Source organism: Nycticebus coucang, chromosome 9, assembly GCF_027406575.1.
Source record: "Nycticebus coucang isolate mNycCou1 chromosome 9, mNycCou1.pri, whole genome shotgun sequence".
In the NCBI taxonomy this organism is placed as follows: Eukaryota; Metazoa; Chordata; class Mammalia; order Primates; family Lorisidae; genus Nycticebus; species Nycticebus coucang.
Window position 1 is genome coordinate 34,598,646 of NC_069788.1, and position 20,214 is coordinate 34,618,859.

Genomic DNA, 20,214 nt, shown 5'->3' on the forward strand with positions numbered 1-20,214 from the left:
GCTGATGTAAACCTACTAAGAACGTTTCTTTTTTCCTTCTTTTATTTTCATGAAGACAAATTGAGTGGTGGTGGTAATGCAAACAAAAGACAAAAATTTGCTCAGGACTTCCTTAACTCTATTGACCAGACAGGAGAACTTTTGGCAATGTTTGAAGATGACGAAATTGATGAAGTTAAACAAGAAAGAATGGAGGTATTGTACATTCTTCCAATATTACAGAAATAGAACAACCATTAAAGTGCCTATGCTATTTGGTTTTATTTCTGTGTTCTTTAAACATTGTCTGAAATCCCTAAATCAGTGGTTTTATGTCTGATGGCATTAATGTGCAAAGGAGTAAACTCTGGAGGAGGCAAACTATCTTCAGGTTGACTTTGGAAAATGACTTTAGTTTTTTGTTTCTCTGTTTCCTCTTTTGAAAATAAGTAAGTTTCCCTATGCTGAATATGACATTTATTGATTTTATTTTATTCCATAACAGGTAAATATGATTAAATATTTACTTTTTGTTCTAAATCAATTAGTTATCTTTGTAGACAAAGTTAATTCTAAGTGCTTTTCTGTTGATACATAGCATGAAGAATCATTTTTTAGTCTATAGTTGCAGGCTATATGGTTGAAATTGTTAGCTACAAAAGTACAATTATATGTTTTATGTTATATTAACTTAGTGATATGTATTTGGATTTCTTGGATATGTTTTAATAATTAATGTGAAAATTGTATATCTTTTATTTACCTTATCTATACATAAAAAATATTGTTTCTTTAAATACTTCAGAAAAAAATAAAAGTAGCAATTTATTCCATTTAAGTGGAATAAATACTTCTAAGGCAGTATTCTTTTAGTTCATATTACTCCTTAAATTGGGTAGGAGAGGTAATTCCAGAATTCCTAAAGATTGTTCTTAAGTGCTTACTCTATTACAGTCTCCATGCGTGCTAAAAATATAATTATTTCATGTTAAATTTTGGAGGAAGTCCAATAGACATACATGCTTTATAAACTTTAACAACCTTCTTCAAAAACTTAGTGTGTTTAGATCATGAACTGTGATCTAAAGGCAATGTTCTTTTAGGTATCAGTTACCTTAGAAATGTGTGATTATCTTGGTTTGGAGCAACTGCAAATGGTTTTAGTTCAACTTTGCCTTGGGCCAAAAACATGCTAAGTTGTCCAAAGCAGATGATAAACATATATTTCTGATGTCATTATGGCCTAAACAGGATATGATTGTTGAGTGGCATGGTTTCATTTATGTTTCATTACACAGACAACAAATATTGTTTATGCTTTATTTAAAAATATTTTTATGTTAAAAAAGGATTAAGCAAGCTTTTTTAAGGAAGGACTCTGCATAAAACATTAGTAAAATTGAACATGTAACCTTTTAATTTTCATGGGAAAATGTTAGCTAACCAAACCTGTTGCCTGGAAAGGCATTCCACAATCAAGAAGAAGAGAAGAAATCGTGCGTTTTTGAACCTTAAGCTCGTAATAGCAGGCTACTGTAGGCCTGGAAAATCAATGAGTCAGTAAGGTACTAAAGTCAATAAAAGTCTGGATATGCAGGCTAGAAAATGCTTGGGCACTTAAGCAGTCTGTACCTTTTCTCTGTAGTTATATAGTGGTAACCAGAATAATAAAATATGAATAGTTGATAAAAATTGTTATGATGAAATCTTCATCTATGTAGTAAACCTGAGATTGGCAGCTTCTTTAAGCTTTATGTCATAACTAAAACCTTCTCTCTAACCAAGGTAACAAAGAATAGTTTTAATATTTTATGCATCCAAAAACCAGAGTTTAACTGAATAAAAAATGCTGAATTTGTAGATATAACTGAACTATGGACAGTAGAAAGTAGAACCCTTAAGAGAATAGGCCTTGCCTGCTTCTAATTTGACAGGTTATACTTTCAAGAGTAAACCACAACTGTGGCATTCCATATGAAACCACTTTGGACTCACAGACTGCAATCTCTTGCTTTTAAAATACAGTGGAATAATCAGTCCTGGCATCATTCTGTGATTTAATTTTCCTCTAAGCATCACTTATGGTCACAAAAACTTTTGTCTACTACCTTCTCCTCTAGAATGTATGAAAATGGCATAGACCTACCAAGAAAGCTTAATGTTAGTTTTCTTCCTTTCTTTATAATCATAAAAACTCACTTGGGATTCTAGCTCAAAACATTGAGCAAGCATACAAAAAAACAGACAATTCCTTCCTTTTTTCAGCTGATGCATGCATGCTTGGCTTTATGTTTCACTCACATTTATTTCATTACTAAGGATGTATTATTAATTATATAAATTGAAATATAAAAAGTATCTTAAAATGGACATAATCATGACAGTTAACTAAGCCCTACTTATTTATTTTTCTCTGGCACAAGATTCTAACATTTGAGTATACCTATAGTAGAGCTCCATGATTATGATCTCTGAAGAGCCTTCTAAATTGTCAAATAGAGATTAAATAGTGTCAAGAGTTATTTTAGTGTATTTGAGGGACTGGAAAAGAGAAACAAGGAAATAATAAGCATCATAAGACATAAAAATACAATTCCCCTTCAAGGGCCCATGATCCGCATCTACCTCCATCCCAAAATGAAGCAGTTGTGTTTTAGTGTTAATGATTTTTTTTTATTTTATTCTAATTTTTTGAATTCTAATTAATAAATTGTGGTCTGTGCCAATCAAAGGCCAAGACATGGTCACTAAAAGCTGCAAACAGCTTCAGATTTTCTTAACAGTTAGGAACTGTGATCATTCACAGATGAGCTCTGCCTAAGACCACAGCTTTGCTTGTGGAGGACCCTGGGAAGTTTGTGTTTATCATTAATCAAGTAACCTATTCAGTTTCATAAGCTGCCAAATTTTGCAAGTGGTTGTAAACAAGGTATAGTTAGGGGAACTCTACCTTAATACTACTCCTCAAATTGATAAAAGTGAACAAGAGAGCAAGGATTAGAAACCTTTAATCCAGAGAGCAGCTTTTAAACAGATTGAGGTGCAGAAAATCCCTAGTGACTGTCTTGAACTTTTAAGTCAGAGGCTTAATACTGGGATCTAGAGAGGAAGCAGAATAACGTACATAAAATTTAAGGCCTCATAGAAGAAAATTTTAATAAGCTTTAAATTGAATAAGATTCCTGCTAGCCATCTGAATTTGCTTAACTTTAGCCATAGATTATAACACACAAAGTTTCTCATTTTTAAAAGGTACATGTTAAGAGAAATCAGGTATATTGTTCAGTTGTTCCTCAAGTGTGATGTGGTTATGATCCCTGAAGGGGTTGAGTTCTAGGGATAGGTTTTGTAGGTAAGTGGACTGGAAGACTTTGAAAAAATAGGGATGGTGAATGGCTATATCAGTTGTCATCTTCTCTTACTTTGCAATTGTCTTTCTACTATCCCCGTTTCTACCTATTGTGATTTTTTTTTTTTTTAAGACAGAGTCTCTCTGTGTCACCTGAACTGTAGTACAGCTTCCAGAGTAGCTGAGACCATAAGCGGGCAGGTGCTACCTCATTTAGCTAATTTATTCTGTTTCTCGTAGAGACAGGGTCACTACCTCTGGTCTTGGCTCAGGCTGGTCTTGAACTCTTGAGCAAAGGAAGGAAAATAAAATACCTAAGAGTCCAAAAATATCTTAGATAAGATTTAACAACAACACCACAAAAAAAGGCTAATCCTAGTAAGACAAGCATTTATAAATACCAGAAAAGTTTAAAAGGTTGAGTTAAAAACTGAAACTCAGAGACAGTAATAATTTCAGCGTGTATAGGATTTTTTTTTTTTTTGAAAGTCTCACTTGTCACCCTTGGTAGAGTGCTGTGCTGTCATAGCTCACAGCAACCTCGAAGCAATTTTCTTTCAGCCTCCCCAGTAGCTGGGCCTACAGGCGCCCACCACAACACCCAACTATTTTTAGAGGCGAGGTCTCTCTGGCTCAGGCTCGTCTGGAACTTATAAGCTCAGCAATCAACCCACCTCGGCTTCTGAGAGTGCTAGATTATAGGCGAGAGCCCAGCCCCTTCAGTGTGCCCAGCCCCTTCAGTGTGTATAGGATTAAGAAATGAAAATAGAATTATATATTGGAAGGATACATATAGTTTGTACATATACATAATATATACCAACATGTATATGTATTTAAATTTGTATGTATATGTACATATGCATCACATTTACATATACATATACACTATGCCCATAGATGCATATACAACATAGGAAAAGAAATTTAATTTTGCTAGATTTTTTTTGTGGGGGAGAAACAGAGTCTTACTTTGTCATGCTTGGTAGAGTGCAATGGCGTCATAGCTCACCGCAACCTCAAGCTCCTGGGCTCAAGTGATTCTCTTGCCTCAGCCACCCAAGTAGCTGGGACTACAGGTGTCCACCACAGTGCCCAGCTATTGTCTTGCTCTAGCTCTAGCTTGTCTCGAACCTGTGCATAATTTTAGTAGATTTTTTTAAAAGCTGAAAGGACAGAGGTAGACAAGACATACAAATGCTAGTGGTACAATATTAGTTTCAGAGAAAAAAGAATTTAAGGAGAAAAGCTTTAAAAAGGAATAAAAGCATGAATTCTATGTTACTAAAAGATACTGCTTCTAATGAAAATGTAGTAGATACAAATGTTACATCATCAAATTCCAGAGCACTGAAACATAACAAGCAAAAACTTCTACCCTGTTTCCCTGAAAATAAGACATCCTCCGAAAATAAGACCTACTTTCAGGAAAGATAAGACGTCCCCTGAAAATAAGACCTAGCGCATCTTTGGGAGCACACCTTAAAATAAGACACTGTCTTATTTTCAGGGAAACAGGGTAGTAGTGTAGGGAGAGGTCATAGAAATTCATTTATTGTGGAAACGAGAGCACCATTCTCAATCCTCAGTATATTGGTTTAGGAGAAAAAAGATTTTAATTCAAATCTAAGTTTATCTACTAGAAGCATATATAATATTTTATAAACAAGCAGCAGTTTTACAGTCTTATCTTGGTAATTCCAAGGATACCACAGGACTCTTGAAGGAAGCAGGGAGAGGTTTAGTGGGACTCTATCCTTCAAGTTACCTTGACTCCTGCTTCTACCAGCATTTCTTCACTTTTATGTATTGTCTCTACATATCATCAATGAAGGCATTTCACTGTATTTTAAAGATTTTTAAAAATAATTTTTACTTCAAATGTTAGAGGGTACAGGTGTTCTTGTTACGTGGATGAACTGTCTAACGCTGAAGTCATGGCCTTTATTGTGGGTCTGTCACAAGAATTGTGTGCATTGTACCCAGTAGGTAAGTTTTTAATTGAAAACTATTACCAAACACCATTATTCAACTGTCCATGAGGAATGTGTCTCTCTCACACATACACACACACAGTCAACAAATTCCAAAAATGCAAAATTTTATGGGGCATATTGCCTTACCATAGTAGAAAATAATTAAACCTAGAAAGTAAAAGAGAAGTTAAGCAAAACCCTGAAAGAAAGTTAAAAAGGAGAAAAAAATCATAGTGGCAACTAATGAACCAACAACAAAGAAACTAGAAAGAAACCACTGTCATAGACCATTCAGATATAACAGGACAAGAAGAGTTCTTATAAAATTCAGTAAATATGGACAAAGGTTTTTTTTTTTAAAGAGAAGCAACTTTTCAACTTTTAAAGCTTTTATTATGATGTTGGAAAAAATTAAAATAAACTAAATATTCAACTAAAAATTAGAAAATTTACAATAAAAAAGAGACAACATGAAAAATGAAATATATGAAAATATAAAGATAAAAATGAAAATAAAAGAAAACAAATAATTATATTTGTCAACTTAAAAACTTACTAATGATTTAGGATATAACCATATACAAATACAGTTATAGAAAATTATATGACAATTGAGTCTCATTTGTTTTTGTACTACTATATTTGTAAATCTTGATGGATGGATTGTTTCTAAGAAAATATAAATGATTAAGTTTTGCTCAATAGGAAGTGCTCAACCTGGATAAATCAATAACTTTTGAAGAAATGTTAAAAGTTTTAAAAGAGGGCAGTGCCTGTGGCTCAAAGGAGTGGGGCGCCAGCCCTATATACCGGAGGTGGTGGGTTCAAACCCAGCCCCAGCCAAAAACTGCAAAAAAAAAGTTTTAAAAGATTTGTGTCTTCAAAAGTTACTGAGTCCAAACCAGTTTATGGGAGAACTTTTTTAAATATTCCTAAATATTTAAATTAATTGCTATCCAAATAATTTCAGATCATAGAATAAAAGGAAAACTCGTAAATTTTAAAAAGCTGACATAACTTTAAATAGAGCTCTAAAGTAAAAACTATATCATTATATAATACATGTATAATGTCACTTATGAATATAGATACATAATTCTTAAAATATTACCAATTTTAATTTGGCAGTATTGTAATGAGGAATGTACCACAGCTAAGTAGGACTTTTTTCAGGAATTCAAATATGCTTCAGTATTAGAAAATATATTGCGATTATGTAACAAATAACTAGGTAAAAGGACTATAACTATATGACAGTTTTTAATAGATGATGGAAAGACAGTTGACAAAATTCACTTTCTAGCCTTTTAGAAATCCTCAATAAACTAGAAATAGAAAAGCACCCACATATTATGAAAAAGAAAGTCTCACTCAAATGAACAGATATTGTTACAGCTACAAAAATATTGAGTCCATTAAATTCTAGAATGCCCATTCGTACCATTTTTACTTGCCAGTGCAATAAAAAGCATAGCTATTTGCAAGAGACAAAAATTATCATTATGTACAGGTAACATAATTTTTTAATTTGGGTAATCCTTGAACATCAATTCAGAGCTATTATAGCCAATAAAAGTCTTCATTAAGTCAGGTAGATACTTATAAAAATTGGTAGGCTCCCTTACGAGGCAATAATAGTCAATAAGTAAAATTGTGGAGAATGACAGTCTCAATCAAAACAACACCCCAAAATTATTTGGAGATAAACTTTATATTAACAAAAATGTAAGATAATAGATACGTAAGTAATATTTAATAACATACTGAAACATGAGGGCTGTATGAAAAAACACTATGTTCTTGAATACAAAGACTGAATATTGTAAATGTCTCACTTGTTTCAAAAAGTTAATGTATTGGTTTATTATAATTTCAACAAAAATCTCAGCCAGATTTTTTTTAAACTTTGTAAATTGATATTAGACTTGATATGAAATTATAAAAAAGATTAGGATAGCCAAGAAATGTTCATTTAGGAGAGGACAGAGTTCAATTTGTATTACCAGATTATTATAATATTCCATGAAACTACTATAGTCAAAACAGTGTGATACTGGTGTAAAACCTAATAGGCATACCAATGAAAAGAATAAATGACACAATTAAGAGTAGAGAAGAATTTAAGTCACAATATTGGCAGTAAAGATCAATGGGAGAAATATGCCTAGATAGTTGGATATCTAGAAGGAGAAACATAAACAGCTCTTAATGTTATACTTGCATCAAAATATATCCCAGTGAATATTAAAGAATTTGTTGTAAAAGATAAAACCATTTTAAATATAGAAATAAACAGACTAATATCAGTTTGTAGATGTGGAGGAATTTCCTAGGCTTTTGGTTTGAAAATAAGCTTTTTGAGAAACAGTGCTACTCAGGCTGTAACAGATGCAGTGTGTATGGAAGGGAGAGAGTGGTCTATTGTCAAATGATTTTATGAAATGCTAGGTTGGAATTTTTAAGAGTATACTACTCTGCATTGTGAATTTTTCCAGAGAGGAAACAGTCTATTAAAGTCTTCTGAAAAGATATTCAGCGTCTAGTTTAGGAGAAGAAATTATAAAGGAAGTAACTATTAAATTTGATCATATAAAAATATGTGTTTAAAAAAATTAAGAGACAAAAAAATGAAAAGATTACAAAATATCAATATTGTTTATTTACTTTGATCTTATAAAATTAATAAAAACAACATTTCAGTAGAGAATTTGACGAAGCTTGTGAAAAAGAAGAAATAGAAATAACATAACAAAATAATCCGTTTATGGGTAATACAATAATGCCATTTTTGCCTATAAAATAGTTGAGAGTAGGGTGAGATTGGGTATATATTAACTGTGGGTGGCAGTGTAAATTGGTAAAAACCTAAAAGTATTTTAAAATATCAATTAGAAGTATTAAAAGCATTAACACATTTCAACCTAGTAGACCCACATATGGTAATTTCTCTTTAAGATATCAAAAATTTTTATCATATGCATGTTCTTACAGGGTTGTTCATCACAGTGGTTTTTATAACACTGGAAATAGGGCACGAGAACCCTATTTACCCAATATAAGGGAATATATATATCTTCCCACACACATTGTAAGTAAGACTGGAAATAGTACATATCAACATTTTAACAGTGGCTGATGTTACAGGATGAGATTTACAAGTGAATTGAATTTATACTGTTTTAATTTTACATATTTATCATTTCTGTTATGTTTCTCTTAATCATCATTTGATTTCCTTTATTCTGCATTTTCCCTTTCCGTTTTATTCTTTTTTTCCCCCATCAGAAACATTTAATTTATATGACATGCTAAGGACACCCTTTATGAGGCAAATTAAATAGACTCTTTAGATGCTTATGGTTAAGACTGAATATAGAATATAGATAAAGGAGGAATTGAAATTGTTTAGGTGGTCTCCTCAAGGTGTCAAGTAGTATACATAAATAATTCACATTTTTATTCTAATACAAGTAAATGCATGATGTGGAGAAGGACGTATCATTGATTATCTTCTAGGTGTCAAGGAAGGTACCTGTTGTAATATTGAAATACTAGCAATTAGAAACCAGTAAAATGGTAAATTTTAGAAGTTACTAAGTAAGCGGTTGCTTCTGATGCATATTTTTCTTTGTAATTATCCCTTGTATCTAGATGCAAGACAGCTTAAAGAGAAGCTAAAGGGAATAGAATATGCATTTAGAATGAAAAAGGATATCTATGAGTTGTCATACTGAAGGTAGTAGTTTATTTTGCATTCTATTTGAGACATGATTTTATCAAGAAGATTCCAACTCATGAGTATTTTTGTATAAATGCTATAGCATTTATTGGATGCTAGCAATCAATAAATAAATGTCTCTAATATCAACAAAGTAGATGTTGGTTTTTAATCCTTTTAATGTTTTCTGCAGCTATATTTTATTTGAGTTTAGATTCTGAAGCTGCTGTTCCAATTTGCATTATTATAGGTACCTGTACAATATGTATTATAGACTCTCTTCAAAGGTGTAATAATCATGTAAAAGTTGAAAGGAGTTAATAGTTTTGCATGGTGCTTTTGATGGCAGTTAACAAAAAAACCAATACAGCTTGAATTAAACAATCAGAAAAATGTATTAGTTCAGATAATCAGATAAAGAAAGTCCAGAGAGAGATTTGGCTTCAACCAGGGTTTGATATTGAAGTTAATGTGCTTTGGATTTCCAATTCCAATTCCCTGTAATTCTCTTTTTCCTGCTTTTTTATGTTTTGGTTGGCCTTATCTTCAGACAGATTTCTTACATAGGAGCACAGATGGCTATAGAAGTTCCAGGTCCAGACAGAGAGAGAATGCCTTTGTCCAAAGATTTACTCTTAAAAAGATTTCGGTCCCAAGATCTCCCTAAGCCTTGCCAGCAACAATAGCTTGTGGGATGAAATGTCCTGACTAGCTTATCCTAAGTCATACGTTTCATCCCTTAAGTTGAGGGTATAGTCAGCTTCCTGCAGAAGCATGAATCCCTGGAGCTTTAGGAAGGATAGGAAAGGCAGACGGGAAGTTCTTAAGTATAAATGACTTATTTATTTATTTTTTATTTTTTTGAGACAGAGTCTCAAGCTGTCACCCTGGGTAGAGTGCTGTGGTGTCATAACTCACAACAACCTTTAACTCTGGGGCCCAAGTGATCCTCTTGCCTCAGTTTTTCTATTTTTAGTAGAGATGGGATCTCACTTTTGCTCAAGCAATCCACCCACCTCAGCCTCCCAGAGTGCTGGGATTACAGGCATGAGCCACCATGCCCGGCCAAGTGTAAATGACTTTAACATTATCATGGTATAAATACATAGAGTGATGTATTACAACCTTGGCTTTCTGCTCAAATCTCTAGGAAGTTTTCCATAAAAGAGAAGCATGGTAGAGTGAGTGCAAATTATTTTCTTTGGAGTCAGGCAAACCATCCATCCAATCCATCTTTCCTCTCTTTTATTCATTCAGTTCATTTAGCATGATTCACATTCTTTTGTAAGTCAGTCTCTGTACTAGATCCTGAGGCTGTGACTATAAAAAAGACAAAATATGGCTTTGTACCCTGAGAATCCTTTAGTAATAACTTGCAAATCAAAAGGTAAATACTTGAGTACAAGGTATGTTTAATAAATGGTTGCTGTTCTTATTATTACTGTATTTGGTTTTCAATTTTGAACTTCCTTAGTAGACTATTGATTGTGTGACTGAGCCATGTATTTCCTATTTCACTTGCTATTTTATATGAAATGTAGTTTATTCTGAGGTAGGGCACATAATTTAAGAGATTTTCATGACTAATCTCAGGCAGGGCCATTGAATTAAACTTCAGTGTGGTTTGCAAAATAGAATAGAGCAAAGGTGCATATTAAAACAAGAAACAATGTAATAGGTCAGCATTAGTTTCTGGAAGAGATTTATCAGGAGAACACATTACTATGTCTGTTTATTCTATCAGAGTTAGTTTTTAGTTCAAGTAATTTTACAATATGAAATTATTCTTTAGGGAATATTAGTAGAAATAACTCCGAGAAACTTTTGGTAAATCTAACTACACAGAGCAGAATTGATGTAAATTAATGTATGTTTTTCTGCCTAGGAACTGCAGGACAGATAATATTAAATGACTTTAGAAGAACCCAATATAGTTGTAATATGTAGCTCCGAAACTGATTTCCATTTGTGACTTTATAAACTCTCATCAAGTTACATTTTATCCAAGCTGTAGCTGTCCTTTTATTATATGTCTAATGGTAAAAAATTATGTATACATATTTGTTGCCGTGAATGGTTGTCTAAACTTGGGAAAGATGTCTTCTGGACAAGGCAGTTTTCAATTCATGATATGAAAAGTAAATTACAGATTGTATAAAAATGAAACATTCCCTAACTCTTCCCTAGGTCTCTATTGTTCTGTAGCTGAAATATCAGATTTGCCAGGTGATTCTCAAGGGATCCATTTAGGCTTTTATTAACTATGTGAACTATGCTCTCTGAGAATGGAGTCAGACTTCTGGTTTGATTAGATTGCTCTTTGTATGCATGTGAATACTAGTGGTATTCATGTTTTGTTTTTTGTCTTTTAATCATTCTCTACCATTTCTGAATATATTAATATAATCTCTTGCAGTTACTGCTTTGCTGTAGAAAAGTTTTATAGCCAGATGTATTAGATGACTACTATCTTCGTGATAATTTCAATAACCACTAACCATTTGTTTTTTAATCTCAGACCTATTTAGAATTTTTTACTGTAAGTTTTCAAGTGAAATTGTTAAAATTTTCTTTTCCCTATTTCTTTCCTTAGTCTGTGAAGGGAAAAAATGTATGGTAGCAGCATTAAAACCATGCTCAGAGTAATCCTGGTTTCCCTATGATTTTATATCCATCCATAACTATCTGTTGTAGGGACAGAGTATTTCAAATCAGGGTTTGATGGTAAAACATAGCAATAATGATTGCTATTCACTTCCACTTTTCCCACATCAAGGGAAATAAGAGCCATTTCTTAAGGTAAAGATAATGCTATTGTTAGCTGTAAACAGTCATGTCCACCAATGGTAATACATGTGTGCAAGCCATGCTGGGCAGCTGTGTTTAGTCTTTCATAAATGTGTATTTGGGTTTTTCTTTTTTCTTTTTTTATGAGTTTCTTTTATTTTCTCAAATTAATATGAGGGTACAATTTTTAGGTTACATTGCTCTCACTTCCAGGGAAAAGTTCCATTTGTAAAAGAGCCCTTCACCCAGAGGGCGTGTGATACACCTCACAATTTGCACATTAAGTGAGATCCCACCTCATGCCCTCCCTACTTCTGCCAAAAGTCCTACCCACTTCCCCCTCCTGCTTCCCTCTACCCCTGAACTGGACTGTAATAGTGTTTTATTGTTCTTGTGAGCATATAATTGTTTATATATTGATTTCAAATTAATATGGAGTATATTGCATATTTGTTTTTCCATTCTTGCTTTACTTTACTAAGAAAAATGTATTTCAGCTCCATCCAGGTAAATGTAAAAGATGTAAAGTCTCTCCATCTTTCAATGGCTAAATAATATTCCTTCGTATACATATACCACAATTTGTTGTTCCAGTCATAGGTTGATGGGCACTTAGGTCACTTCTGTGAGTTGGCAAATATGCGTTGAGCTGCACTAAGCATTCTAGTGCACATGTCTTTGTGGTAAAATGATTTTTGTTCTTCTGGGTAGATACCTAGTAATGGGATTTTAGGATCAAATGGAAGGTCTACTTTTAGATCTTTGAGGATTCTCCGTATTTCTTTCCAAAAGGCTGTATTGGTTTGCAGTCCCACCAGCAGTGTAGAAGTGTTCCCTTCTCTCCACATCCACACCAGCATCTGGTGTTTTGGGACCTTGTGATGTAGGCTAATCTTGTTGGGGTTAGGTGGTGTCTTAGAGTAGTTTTGATTTGCATTTCTCTGATGATTAAAGACAATGAATATTTTGTCATGTGTTTGTTGGCCTGAGAAGTTTCTATTCATATCTCTTGCCCACTTACAGAGAGGGTTGTTTGCACTTTTCTTATTATTTAATTTGAGTTCTCTGTACTAGTTATCAGGCCTTTGTCAGATTCATAGCATGCAAAAATCTCCCATTCCAAAGGCTGTCTGTTATCTTTGTTTGTGGTACCCTTACCGGTGCAAAGGTTTTTAGCTTGATGAAATCCCAGTTATTTATTTTTGGTGTTGCTGCAATTTCTAGGGAGGTCTTCCTCGTAAAGTTTTTTCCCAGGACAATATCTTCAAGTGTTTTTCCCACACTCTTTTCTAGAATTTTTATTATTTCATGACTTAAATTCGAATCTTTTATCCCAACAAGAATCAATTTTTGTAAGTGGTGAGAGGTACAGGACTAGTTTCAGTCTTCTACATGTGGATAACTGTTTCTCCCAGCACCGTTTGTTAAATAAGTATTCTCTTCCCCATTCTGTGTGTTTGTTAAGCTTATCAAAGATTAAATGATGATACATGGCTGGGTTCATCTCTAGATTCTCTATTCTATTCTTTATACATCTCTATTTTTATTCCAGTACCATGCTGTTTTGATCACTATTGCCTTGTGATACCTCCAGATTTATTTTTACTTCTATGAACTATATTTGCTATTCAAGGTTTTTTCTGGTTCCATATGAATTGATGTACTATTTTTTCAAGTTTTTTAAAGTATGACATTGGTGCTTTGATGGAGATGGTATTAAATCTGTAGATTGCTTTGAGTAGTATGGACATTTTAACAATATTGATTATTCCCAGCCATGAGCACAGTATGTTCTTCCATTTGTTGACATCTTCTGCTATTTCCTTTCTCAAAGTTTCTTAATTCTCTTTATAGAGATCTTTCATGTCTTTTGTTAGATATCTTTTCAACTATTGTATCATCTTTGGTGCTATTGTAAAAGGAATAGAGCCTCCAATTTTATTCTTGGCTTGATGATTGTTGGCACATACAGTGGCTACTGATTTGTGGGTATTGATTTTGTATCCTGAGATGCTGCTATATTTCTTGATTACTTGTAAGAGCTTTGTAGCTGAGTCTCTGGGGTTTTCTACGAATAAGATCATGTGGTCAGCAAAGAAAGAGGGTTTAACCTCCTCTGCCCCCATTTGGATTCCTTTAATCTCTTTCTCTTGCCTGATTGCCATAGCTTGGACTTCCAACACTATGTTAAATAACAATGGAGACAGTGGGCATCCATGTCTGGTTCCAGATTAGAGTGGAAATTCTTTGAGTTTTACTCCATTCAATATGATACTGGCTGGGGGTTGCTCTACATAGATAGCCTCTATCAGCTTAAGGAATATATTCCATCTAAGCCTATTTTCTTGAGTGTTTTTATCATGAAAGGATGCTGGATGTTGTCAGAAGCTTTTTCTGCATTGATTGAAAAAATCACATGGTCTTTGTTTTTTGTTCTATTTATGTGGTGTATTTATAGATTTGAGTATGTCAAACCAACCTTGTGTCTCTGGGATAAAACCCATTTCATTGTGGTGTATAACCTTTTTAATGTGTTGTTGTATTCTGTTTGCTAAAATCTTGTTGAATATTTTGGCATCAGTATTCATTAATGATATTGGTATATAGTATTCTTCTTTTGTTGTTGAGTCCTTTCTTAGTTTGGGCATCAGGGTGATATTTGCTTCATAGAATGTGTTGCAGAGGATTCCTTCTTTCTCTATATTTTGGAAAAGTTTATGCATTATAGGAACTAGTTTCTCTTTGAAGGTTTGATAGAATTCTGGTGTGAAACCATCTGGTCCAGGGCTTTTCTTTGTTGGGAGATTTTGTATAATTGATGCTATTTCAGTACTTGATATTGGTCTATTCAAGATTTCTAAATCTTTCTGGCTGAGTTTTGGAAGGTATTATGCTTCCATATATTGGTCCATCTCCTCTACATTTTCATATTTCTGGGAATAGAATTTTTTGTAGTAATTGTTAAGAGTCTTTATATTTCTGTGGCATCTGTTATTTCCCCTTTATCATTTCTGATTGTAGTTATTAGAAATTGTATTTTTCTGTTTCTGATTAGTCTAGCCAAGGATTTATCAATTTTATTAATCTTTTCAAAGAACCAACTTTTTGTTTTGCTGATCTTCTGAATAATACTTTTATTTTCAATTTCATTTTGTTCTGCTCTAATTTTGGTTATTGCTTTTCTTCTGCTGAGTTTGGGATTAAACTGTTCTTCCTTTTCCAGTTGCTTGAGATGGCCCATTAGGTTGCTCACTTGCTCTCTTTCTGTTTTCTTCATGAAGGCATCTAATGCTATAAATTTCCCTCTAAGGACTGCTCTTCAGTATCCCACAGGTTTTGATAGTTTGTGGCTTAATAACTGCTTTGTTCCAGAAATCCAGTGATCTCCTTCTCATCTATGACCCAGCTTCAGTCAGTATATGGTTAGTTTCCAAATACTTCCATTTGAGTATGAAGATTTCTGTTGCTGTTGAGTTCAGCTTTTATTCCATGATGGTCTGAGAAGATACAAGGGATAATTTCTATTCTTTTGAATTTGTTAAGGTTAGCTTTGTGACCTAAGATATGATCAATTTTGGAAGATGATCCCTGGGCTGATGAGAAGAATGTGTATTCGGTTTTGTTAGGATAAAGTGTTCTATAAATGTCTGTTAAGTCTATTTGTTCTAAGGTCTTGTTTAAGTCCATTATTTCTTTGTTTAGTTTCTGCTTGGAGGATCTGTCCAGTACTGCTAATGGGGTGTTAAAATCTCCAACTATTATAGTGCAGGAAGATATCATATTGTTCAGACCAGTTAGGGTTTGTTTTATACATCAAGGAACATTCATATAGGGTGCATAGATACTAAATATTGAAATCTCTTCATATTGTGTGTTTCCCTTGACCAATATGTACTGTCCATCTTTGTCTTTCATTATTTTTATTGGTTTGAATCCAATTATATCTGCATATAAGATTGCAACCCCAGCTTTTTTTGCTTTCCATTTGCCTGGAATACCATTGTCTATCCCTTCACCCTGACTCTTGTTTTATCCTGTGAGGTAAGGTGAGTTTCATCTAGGCAACAGATAATTAGCCTGAGTTTTTATCCAGATAGCCAGCCTATGCCTCTTTAAAGGAGAGTTTAAACCATTCACATCAATTGAGAGAATTGATAGATGTGGCAGAGTTTTGGGTCCTCTTGTGTTTTGGAAGTCCAGAGCTTAATTTTATGCCTCTTACCATTGTGGAAGCTAGGCTTTGTTTTTTAATTTTGGGGTAAGTTACTTTGGTGGTGTACCCTCCTCTTGATTTTTATGTAGAATGGATCTGTGTATATCCCGTGGAGCTGGTCTAGTCATGGCAGATTTCCTCAGCACATGGATGTCAGTGAAGTATTTGATTTCTCCATCACAAATGAAAGTCAGTTTAGCAGGAGATAGGATCCTGGGCTGGAAATTGTTTAGTTTAAGAAGATTGAAGGTCGATGACCATCCTTTTCTGGCTTGGAAAGTTTTAGCTAAAAGATTCGCAGTCATCCTCATACTTTCTCCTTTAAGTAATACTTTTCTTACACCTGTTTGCTTGCATAAGTTTCTACTTCATATTAACATTGGCAAAATTAATTAAAATGTGCTTAGGAGATGCTTTGTTTAGATTGAATTGTGTTGGGGTTCTGAAACTATCTACTATCTGAATTTCTGTGTCTTTTGGAATGCTTGGGAAATTCTCCACCATAATGTCTTGGAGCAGAGAATTTGTGCCTTTGGGACCATCCTCTTCTCCTTCAAGAGTCCCTATAATTTGGGTATTTCTTGGAAAGATCCCATACCTCTCAGGGAATATTCTATTCTTTTTCTCCATTTTCCTTCCTCTTTGAAAGCCTAAGATCGTTCAAAAGTCTTGTCTTCTTTATCTAAGATTCTTTCTTCACACTGATTAACTCTATTTCTGAGGGACTCTACTGTATTTTGAAGCTTCTCAAATACCTTTTTCAATTCCTTAAGTTCTGCTATGTCTTTCCTCATTATGTCCATATCCTTAATGACTTTGTATTTAAATTTATTAATTTCTTGAGACAACTTCTGAACTGTTTCTTGGTTCTCTGTTTCCATCTTTTCCTCCATTCCAGTTATCTTATTTGCCATCTATATTCTAAATTCTATTTCTGACATTTCAGCAATTTCTCTGTGAATGGAATTTTCTGATGTATTTTCTTTGATGTCCTCAGAAGGCATTGATTTGCTTTTATTTTTCATGTTGCCAGAGTTCTCCTGCTCATTCCTCCTCATGAGTATTTTTAGCTTCTTCCTCTTTTTTTCTTTTTTATATGTTAATTATACTTTTTTTAGTTGAATTGATAGGTTGCCCCTAATAAGTCCACTCCTCACTGTTGCAGTACCACTGCCACACTAACAAAGGCAGACAGGTGGTGAATGCACAGCCCGGATGGTTTCTCCAGGGACACAAGAATCAGTAGACAGTCCTGGCCCAGAATTCCAGTCAAAGTGGCTCTGCCAGTGCACACTCCACCCACCAAATCAAGCTCACAGGGCTGCCCAGCTAACAGCACTGGCCCGGAGTTCAGGAGAGAAGCTTATGTGCTGGGATCAAGCACTGAGAGCTGCAACTCAGTGGACGGTATAGGCCCAAAGCTTAAAGTCACCTGCTCAGTCAAGCTCAGGGGACTGCCTCCCAGTGGGGGGGTGGGGAGGACATGGTCTAAAGTTCATAAAAGAGTCACTTAGGCACCAGGGCCTGCACACCCAATTGAGCTTTAAGAGCCTCCACCCCATGGAAAGCAGTAATCCAAAGTTTGGTCCAAAGTAGCTTAAACCTTGCCCCCACCCAATTGAGCTCAAAGAGCCCCGTCCACCCGATTGAGCTCAGAGAGCGACACCTGGTGGAGGCCAGAGGTCCAAAGTTCAGTCTAAAGTCACTTAAACCCTGGCCCCACCCACCTAATCAAGCTCAGACAGCCTTGCCTGGCAGAAGCCAGAGTCCAAAGTCACTTAAACCCCAGCCCCACCCACCCAATCAAGCTCAGAGAGCTCTGCCTAGCAGAGGCCAGAGGCCAAAGTCCCTTAAACCCCAACCGCACCCAGCCAATTGAGCTCAGAGAGCCCCTCCTGGTGGAGCCAGAGGTCCAACGATACTTAAACCTCAGCCTCCCCTACCCAATCAAGCTCAAAGAGCCTCTTGTGGCAGAAGCCAGAAATCTAAAGTTCAGTACAAAGTCACTTAGACACTGGCCTGCCCATCCAGTCAAGCTCAGAGAGCTGTGCCTGTTGTTTTTCTTCCCCTTTCTTGTTTCTGCCACATGATTCAGCCTGGGTAATGTGTGCCTCACACAGTCTTCTCAGTGCGGAGCTCCTCATATTTGGCTTCCATCCACTTTAGTCCAGTATCTCTCCCTTTGGGCGTAAGCCTCTGGCGAAGGCTGCTTCTAGTCAGCTTCTAGTCAGCCGTCTCCTCACAACTTGAATGTGAATTTGTTTTGAAAATTCTTAGTCACATTTGTTAGATAGATAGGATCTGTGGCTCTCCTAGGAACAAAGGCAACCTGCTTTGCTGCTGTCTTGACCAACTGCTCCACCTGAGAAGAAAGCACTCCACTTTGGTGCTTCCTCACCCTCAGTCCTCTGTAAATGTATTTGACTACCACATGCTGATTATACTGTTCAATTAAGTTTTTTAAAGAATCAATCAGTATTTTCTGTCTCAAGTACTTTTAGTTCTCTTTAAACTGAGATCTTTTTCTTTTAAAAGATAGATTTCAAGGGTTTTCTTAGAGATTAAATCTACCAATGTGTTTATAAAACACCTTGGCAGAGAAGATTTTTAAAATATCATTGAATTTAGGAACACCACAGGATTTACCACTAATTTACATTTAATATTTATAGTTCTCAAATTGTGGTTGTTGAAATAACCAAAATATTTTTGCCTTGAATATTTTGTGGATTATATTTCCCTATTCTTTCTCATTTAACCACATTCTCCACAGTAGGTGGGCAGATTGTTGTTACATAGTCTGGCTTTTATTTATCTTTATTGGTTTAATCTCAACAAGTTAGTATTTCTAAATATGAAAATAAATGTATTCTATGGCAAGATTTTTGTCTTTTTAATGCTTCAGTTCATTTAGGGGAATTAACAGATCATTGCTTATTTGCTATAGATAATTTCTCCTATTCCTTTATTTGCATCCATGCTGAGGACCTGCCTTCAGTTCATTTCTTTTCTTTACACTATATTATGGTAAACCATGCAAACCAAGCTGTTTAAAGAATTTAGACTTATTTCTAGATCATTGTATTTCTCATTTAGAATTAAGAAATTTGGATTAAGCCATACAACTTAGTGATTAGTGTAATCCATTGTGTTAACATGTCTGTTTAGAACTTTTCATAACATCAGTTCAAAAGGCAAATCAGATCCTGCTATGCTTTAACTCTCCATTTTTTACTGAATAGTCTTAATTCCTGAACATGGTAATAATACATCTTTTATAATCTTGCCTAACCATCCATTCCATCTTTATCTCCTACCATTCCTATTCTCCTCTTAGCCCATATTAACTCTCAAAACATGCATGTACAGCCACACTCACATTGCTTAAGGAATTTCCTTTGACTTGTAAGTCCTTAAATAGGTATTTGCTTTGCTTCCCTTCCTCTGAACCTTCTTCATTTGGCAACATATCAGATATTTTATTATGTAATTGATTATGGTATGACTAGTCAATGTTTGCTTAGTTTAACTTGCTAAATAAGCCCAGAGGGCATGGACCTATTTTATTTAAACATTTCCTATCTTCTGTACTTAGTACAGTGCTTTAAATATATAAACTGTCAGTAAATATTTTCATCTATGTAAAATTAAAAAAATAGGTCTAATTTTATAGCTGGTATATGGAAATATTGCTACGTATTTTTCTATTTTACTTCAAGAATGCAATTTTTGGTTATATAAAATCAGTCATTTCTTCTGACTCACATAAGATTACGAAAGAATTTATAATTAGTTATATATCTTTAGGAACCTTTTGTATCAAGATTCTTTGGCGGGGCGGCACCTGTGGCTCAAAGGAGTAGGGCATCAGCCCCATATGCCGGAGGTGGCGGGTTCAAACCCAGCCCCGGCCAAAAACTGAAAAAAAAAAAAAAAAGATTCTTTGGCAAATCTTTTAACTCTCCCCTCCCCCTTTGGCAAATCTTTTATGGGTTATTTCCAATTACTAAAGGTTTTCATTGCTTGAATAACTTCCTGTTCAGATTATAGTAGTGGCTTTTCTGTAGTTCTGGCTATACACATTCTGTATCACACTGCTGCAGTATTCACTTGCACTGCCCCAAATTTTTCAGCTAAGGACAACAAAAGTTCCAACTACACAATGGGAAAGGATAGTCTCTTCAATAAATGA

The 20,214-nt window shown here is 34.6% G+C and overlaps 1 protein-coding gene across 6 annotated transcripts in view; it reads left to right on the plus strand.

Annotated features, from left to right (window-relative positions):
* Positions 1–20,214, plus strand: part of SUPT3H (SPT3 homolog, SAGA and STAGA complex component) — a 502,772-nt gene that overhangs the window by 318,395 nt on the left and 164,163 nt on the right. For all 6 annotated transcript variants that reach the window (XR_008382414.1, XR_008382415.1, XM_053602205.1 and 3 more), the window contains one exon: positions 56–195. Coding sequence is in view for 4 of the 6 variants with exons in the window: in XM_053602205.1 (XP_053458180.1) it covers positions 56–195 (140 nt within the window). In the remaining 2 variants the exon portion in view is untranslated. The remainder of the gene's footprint in view (positions 1–55; positions 196–20,214) is intronic.